The sequence below is a fragment of the Borostomias antarcticus genome (genome assembly GCF_949987555.1).
Source record: "Borostomias antarcticus genome assembly, contig: scaffold_1108, whole genome shotgun sequence".
NCBI classification, from domain to species: Eukaryota; Metazoa; Chordata; class Actinopteri; order Stomiiformes; family Stomiidae; genus Borostomias; species Borostomias antarcticus.
Window position 1 is genome coordinate 1 of NW_028176422.1, and position 7,500 is coordinate 7,500.

At 51.1% G+C, this 7,500-nt stretch overlaps 2 protein-coding genes across 2 annotated transcripts in view; one reads left to right on the top strand and one right to left on the bottom strand.

The window, feature by feature from the left end:
- Positions 1-556: 556 nt before the first annotated feature.
- plk1 (polo-like kinase 1) lies at positions 557-7,030 on the top strand (the record flags this gene model as incomplete). The annotated part of the gene is made up of 11 exons (XM_084462501.1): positions 557-919; positions 1,328-1,496; positions 1,921-2,065; positions 2,305-2,398; positions 2,492-2,711; positions 3,345-3,384; positions 3,835-3,935; positions 4,436-4,513; positions 5,268-5,422; positions 6,005-6,187; positions 6,431-7,030. The coding sequence occupies 11 exons, from the start codon at positions 557-559 to the stop codon at positions 6,629-6,631; spliced, it is 1,749 nt and encodes a 582-aa protein (XP_084318627.1). The 3' UTR covers positions 6,632-7,030.
- Positions 7,031-7,443: 413 nt separating this feature from the next.
- Positions 7,444-7,500, bottom strand: part of LOC311328552 (serine/threonine-protein kinase/endoribonuclease IRE1-like) — a gene marked incomplete at its 5' end in the record, with an annotated part of 2,901 nt that continues 2,844 nt past the window's right edge. The window contains one exon of the mRNA XM_084462502.1: positions 7,444-7,500. This exon is cut by the window's right edge and continues 844 nt beyond it.

A 7,500-nucleotide genomic window follows, 5' to 3' on the forward strand; every position in this document is an offset into this window, starting at 1 on the left:
TTAAAGGAAACGATGGGGAGTAACCGGTTTAAAAAAAAAAAACGTTGGCCAATCGGATCCGCGCATTTGGCTTCCCCGCTCCGTGATTGGCTCTTTTCGGGGCAGCTCTTCCCATGCTGCATCGCTGCTCTGGCTTGGAATTCAAATCGTGTGGACCAATCAGAAGAGGCCATAACAGCATTTAAACATTTTAAACTTGCAGCCGTCTCTGTTGTGAGAGGAAGAGCACACAGCAGCGGGGTAACTCGTCTAACTCATCTCTAACTCATCTCTCTGGCTTTTTAAACGATTGGTTTCGACTTATTTGTTTTTATCAAAACCTTTTTGAAACTTGAGCATCTTTATTTTCACGTGTTGTTTGTTTTAGCGATAGTTTCTTGAGTTCTGCACCTGCGGATGATCAGTTTTGATTTGAATCTAGTGAGTGTGGATGGTGGTTAACCGGTGAGCTAATTAGGTAGCATAGCATTTTCTCGGCATCTAAGTAAGGTTTTTAAAAACTTGATACTTTTATTATTTGGCGTTGAAGAGCACTTTACTTTTAAAAAAACAAAAAATGAGTGCAGGGATTGCGAAACCGACCAATCCGTCGACGCACGTCGACCCGAAACCCTTACCGATCAAAGAGATCCCGGATGTCCTGGTGGACCCCCGGACCCTGAAGCGGTACATGAGGGGTCGCTTCCTCGGGAAGGGAGGCTTCGCCAAGTGCTACGAGATCACAGACATGGACACCAAAGAGGTGTACGCCGGGAAGGTCGTCCCCAAGTCCATGATCCTCAAGCCGCACCAGAGGGAGAAGATGAGCTCAGAGATCTCCATTCACAAGAGCCTCGCCAGCCCGCACATCGTGGGCTTCCACGGCTTCTTCGAGGACGAGGACTTCGTGTTCGTGGTGCTGGAGATCTGCAGACGGAGGGTGAGTGCTTTGGAAACTAGAGTAACTTTTTTAAAGTGTATTTATCCAAATTCAGCGATTGGGTCTAATGGAGTGCTTTTACATTACCTAAATGTGATTTAAAATATTTTCTCTTGTTGGAAGAGCCTCATCCCTGCAAACACACACGTCAGGGAGACGTTCAGATCATGTCTTAATAACGTCCGTCGGTCCTGAACCCCGTGTGTTCGTCTGCTGGACCCCTCAATATTCAAACGTCTGGCTTGGACCCCTCTAAGACGTCTGTGGACGTGCAGAACGGGCTCAATATCTGAACGACTAAAAAACATTCATTCTGGCTCCTAATTGGATGTCTTTTAGACGTCTTTGCTCAGTGGGATTATGGCGCTCGATGAAAGTATCTTAACGTCACCGCGTCTCTCTCTCTAGTCCCTGCTGGAGCTCCACAAGCGGCGGAAGGCGGTAACGGAACCAGAGGCCCGGTACTACATGATGCAGCTGCTGAAGGGCTGCCAGTACCTGCACAACAACCGCGTCATCCACCGGGACCTGAAACTGGGCAACATCTTCCTCAACGACGACATGGTGGTCAAGATAGGTAGGAAGCTAGCAGCTAGCCAGCCCTGCTCTCCCTGTAACGGACGCAGGGCCCGTGAGCACTCGACACACACACAGGAAGGACTGGAACACACTCGGCACTCAGTCCCGACATCCCTTCTTCCAAAGACGACTAAAATAGTTGTTTGGGGGCGCCCTTGTAGCTCACCGAGTAAGGCGCGCACCATATGAAGACTAGTTCTTCGCGCGGCGGACCCAGGTTCGATGCTCGGGTCCTGTGCCGCATGTCCTCCCCTCTCTCTCTCCCCCACATTTCCTGTCTCTCTACACTGTCCTATACCATTAAAGCTGAAAAGCCCTAAAAATATATCTTTAAAATAGTTGTTTGATCCTATAGATGCATAATACCGAACTCTCTACTGGCTGTTCAGTACCTCAATATCTCTCTCTCTCTCTCCCTCTAGGTGACTTTGGCCTGGCCACTAAGATAGAGTTTGATGGCGAGCGTAAGAAGACTCTATGTGGGACGCCTAACTACATCGCCCCCGAGGTGCTCTGCAAGAAGGGACACAGTTATGAGGTGGACGTCTGGTCCCTGGGCTGCATCCTGTAAGTTGAGACACACACACACACACACACAATACTCAGGACACACCTTTTACACAACCAGAACACACGCATGCACACTTCAAACGTGCATCTGAACACTCCAAGTGAAGCGCTGAAGAACAAACAAATGATCGGATATACCTCTCTTTCCCCATTCGTCCACCCCTCCCTCTCTCTCTCCACCCCTCCATCTCTCCTCTACCTCCATCTGTCTCCCAATCCCTCCCTCTCTCTCCCAGGTACACCCTGCTGGTGGGGAAACCGCCGTTTGAGACGTCCTGTCTGAAGGACACCTACAACCGCATTAAGAAGAACAATTACACTATTCCCTGGGTGAGCACTCACTCACTCGTATAATCTCCTCAGTGAGGGCACACACACACACACACTCGTACGCCCTGTCACTAACCCCGCCCCTCCCTCCAGCACATCAACCCGGCGGCGGCGTCGCTGATCAAGCGCATGCTGCACGCCGAGCCGTCCCAGAGGCCCACGGTGGCGGAGCTGCAGACGGACGAGTTCTTCACGGGGGGCTACATCCCGCTGCACCTGCCCACCACCTGCCTCACCGTGCCCCCGCGCTTCTCCATCGCGCCCACCTCCCTGGAGGGCCAGCGCAAACCGCTCTCCGCCCTCAACAACAAAGGTGGGCTGCTACGCTACTGCACCAGACGTTACTGTACTATATTACTATACACAACGTTACTGTACAAGACGTTACTGTACTATATTACTATACACAACGTTACTGTACTATATTACTATACACAACGTTACTGTACAAGACGTTACTGTACTATATTACTATACACAACGTTACTGCACCAGACGTTACTGTACTACATTACTATACACAATGTTACTGTACAATACGTTACTGTACTACATTACTATACACAACGTTACTGCACCAGACGTTACTGTACTACATTACTATACACAATGTTACTGTACAAGACGTTACTGTACTACATTACTATACACAACGTTACTGTACAAGACGTTACTGTACTACATTACTAGACACAACGCTACTGTACCAGATGTTACTGTACAAGACATCTTCTACTGTATCTGTCCATCTTCTTCTACTGTATCTGTCCATCTTCTACTGTATCTGTCCATCTTCTTCTACTGTATCTGTCCATCTTCTACTGTATCTGTCCATCTTCTCTACTGTATCTGTCCATCTTCTGGAGTTCTGGCAGGATGTGATGTCATGATGGCGGGAGGTGTCATGGATGTGTTCTAAGGTCCTGTTTGTTTCTGTCCCTAACAGGACCAGATCAGGTGGAGCAGAAAGAGGAGCCTCTACACAGGTGAGACACACACACACACACACACACAGGAAGATCTACACACACACACACACACACACAGGAAGATCTACACACACACACACACACACAGGAAGATCTACACACACACACACACAGGAAGATCTACACACACACACACAGGAAGATCCACACACACACACACACACAGGAAGATCTACACACACACAGGAAGATCTACACACACACACACACACAGGAAGATCTACACACACACACAGGAAGATCTACACACACACACACACACACAGGAAGATCTACACACACACACAGGAAGATCTACACCCACACACACACAGGAAGATCTACATGCGTGATTGGAGTGTGTATCTGGCATATTTGAGCGTGTGTGTATGTATATTCTAAGATGCCGTTTGAGGAGTGTGTATTCTGACGTGTGTGTGTATTCTGGTGTGTGTGTGTGTGTTCCAGGGAGATTCCCGAGCCGTCAGACACCCACCTGAGTGACATGCTTCAGCAGCTCAACAGTGTGAACGCCGCCAAGCCCTCCGAAAGGACACACATACGCCAGGGTAAGAACACACACACACACACCAGGGTAAGGACACACACACACACACACCAGGGTAAGGACACACACACACACACACGCCAGGGTAAGGACACACACACACACACATACACACACACGCCAGGGTAAGGACACACACACACACACATACACACACACGCCAGGGTAAGAACACACACACACACACCAGGGTAAGGACACACACACACACACATACGCCAGGGTAAGAGCAAACACACACACACACACCAGGGTAAGGACACACACACACACGCCAGGGTAAGGACACACACACGCACGCCAGGGTAAGGACACACACGCACGCCAGGGTAAGGACACACACACACACACCAGGGTAAGGACACACACACACGCCAGGGTAAGGACACACACACACGCCAGGGTAAGGACACACACACACACACAAGATAACGGGCTTCACAGTGACGGTGTATCCTTGTGCTGCCGTCCTGATGCGCGTCCGTCTGTGTGTCTGTCCAGAGGAGGCCGAGGACCCCGCCTGCGTCCCCATCTTCTGGATCAGCAAGTGGGTGGACTACTCTGACAAGTACGGCCTGGGTAAGAGACGCCACGCACACATCTGTCGGTCTCTCTCTGTCTCCATCGCTCTCTCTCTGTCTGTCTCCATCGCTCTCTCTCTGTCTGTCTCCATCGCTCTCTCTCTGTCTCCATCGCTCTCTCTCCGTCTGTCTCTCTCTGTCTCCATCGCTCTCTCTCTGTCTGTCTCTCTCTGTCTCCATCGCTCTCTCTCCGTCTGTCTCTCTCTGTCCCAATCGCTCTCTCTCTGTCTCCATCACTCTCTCTCTCTCTCTCTGTCTCCATCGCTCTCTCTCCGTCTGTCTCTCTCTGTCTCAATCGCTCTCTCTGTCTCAATCGCTCTCTCTGTCTCCATCGCTCTCTCTCTGTCTCCATCGCTCTCTCTCTGTCTCCATCGCTCTCTCTCTGTCTCCATCGCTCTCTCTCTGTCTCCATCGCTCTCTCTCTGTCTCCATCGCTCTCTCTCTGTCTCCATCGCTCTCTCTCTGTCTCCATCGCTCTCTCTCTGTCTCCATCGCTCTCTCTCTGTCTCCATCGCTCTCTCTCTGTCTCCATCGCTCTCTCTCTCTGTCGGTCTCTCTCTGTCCATCGCTCTCTCTCTCTGTCTGTCTCTATCTTTATTGCTCTGTTAGTGGGTGGACTACTCTGACAAGTACAGCCTGGGTAAGGGGGAGACTGTCTCTCTCTCTCTCTCTCTCTCTCGGGTGGGGGTTATAACAGTATGTTGTGCTAACCTCTCTCTCTCTCTCTCTCTCTCTCTCTCTCTCTCTCTCAGGCTACCAGCTGTGTGACAACAGCGTGGGCGTGCTGTTCAACGACTACACGCGTCTGATCATGTACGCGGACGGAGACAGCCTGCAGTACATCGACAAGACGGCCGCCGAGTCCTACCTGAGCGTGCGCTCCTACCCCTCCACCCTCACCAAGAAGGTGAGCGCCTAGCGCGGCCGCTAGCGCAATCCTATGGCCGGGGGCTAGCGCGGCCGCTAGCGCAATCCTATGGCCGGGGGCTAGCGCCGGGCTAGCGCACTCGGAGCCAGCGGTCTGGCCCGACTAATGCGTCACTCTCTCCTTTCCTTCCCTCCCTCTTTTCTCTCCTCCTCCCTCCCTCGTTTCTCCACCCCTCCCATCCTCCCGCTCTCTACCCCCACCTCCATTTTGTTCTCCAGGAATCTCCTTCCTTCCTTCCTTCCTTCTCCTTCCCTGACAACACTTGAACAATGACTCCTTGCCTATTCAATAGACAGTAACAACAGACTCTTGTGCTCATAGACAGACGGCAACAACTCACTCTGCACAACTGTGCTTGATTGATATTTAATTGTTCAGCCTTTATCAAGGACAGTCTCCCGTGATTGGATGGGATATGTAAATGAGGATCAAACGGATAGGCTGCTAGACTAGGGACGGTAAAATAGGCTACCTACATACCTGGGACTGGAATGAGGAAGCGATTAGTGCCGATAGGTTCTGGAGAATGACCCGCTGTGTTGTCGTGTTCCCCCCCCCCAGATCACGCTGCTCAAGTACTTCCGTAACTACATGAGCGAGCACCTGCTGAAGGCCGGCGCCAACGTGGCGCGTCGCGACGGGGACGAGCTGGCGCGCCTGCCCTACCTCAGCCACTGGTTCAGGACCAAGAGCGCCATCGTCCTGCACCTCACCAACGGCACCGTGCAGATCAACTTCTTCCAGGTGAGACGGGGGCACACACACACACACACTAACGTTAGTCAGTCATTTAACACACACTAACATTAGTCAGTCATTTAACACACACACACACTCTAACGTTAGTCGTTTAACACACACACACTTAACGTTAGTCAGTCATTTAACACACACACACACACACGAGATTCGGAACGCAGCTCGTCGGCGCCTCTTATTTTCGGCGTGTGATTAACCCTCGCCCCCCCCGCCCCCCCCCCTCTCCAGGACCACACCAAGCTGATCCTGTGCCCGCTGATGGGGGCGGTGACCTACATCGACGAGAAGCGCGAGTTCCGCACCTACAAGATGTCCCTGCTGGAGGAGTTCGGCTGCGTCAAGGAGCTGGCGAGCCGCATGCGTTACGCCAAGCTGATGGTGGAGAAGCTCCTAGCAACCAGGTCGACCGCCGCGGCGCCCGCACGTTGACCCCTGCTCCGCCCCCCCCCCCTCCCTCACACTAGCCTATCGGGGAGGAGGAGGAGGATGATGTAGAGAAAGGACATGTTTCGCCCAATCACAACACTGCTTCCTGCCGGCCGGCCGGCCAATCGGGAGAGCCGGAGAGGTGGTTGAGGTCACGAGAGAACCTGTAAAAGTAACACACGCAAAAAAAAAAATACACAACTTGTTTTAATGTTTGTTTTAAAGTTTGGCGGTTGTGTGTGTGTGTGTCGTATATCCCAGTTTCTATGTGTGTGTGGTGGGGGGTGGCGGAGTGCTGACGCTGACCATGCCTGGTGAGAGATTCTGCATCATGTCACATACGTGTTTTCCTCATGTTCTGACCCCTTCTCTCTTTTTTACGTGTTCTTTTTACGTGTTCGTCTCGGTTGATTGTTGCCTCTGTACAAAGATCCTGTCGATGCATTCAAACATCGTAAAGATGTTGTTTTAATTCCGTGTTTAAAATAAAGATTCTTTAGAGAAATGAGGTGTTACTCTGACGTTCACTTCGAGCCGCTGCGTTCTACTCAAAGCACGAACATCGTTTTAGCATTTATTTATTTATTTCAAAAAACCAACAACGGTACAAAAGTTTTCCCTCGTTCCTTCCACAGCGGTCTCGTCATTTCTGACAGCCGTACTGAACGCTAGACGGTCAAGAGACATAAAAAGGTGCCGAGAGAGATTCCCGTTCCGCCCCGAGCTCCTGCTAGTCCAGAGAGAGACAGTAGCCATGTTTCCATCCACTTGTCAATCGAATTGTGAGGATCAATACTGCAGCGTCCACCAGGGGGTGCTGTGCCCATATGTATGACATTACAAGATTTCATTATTATTTAGAAAACGTAAGA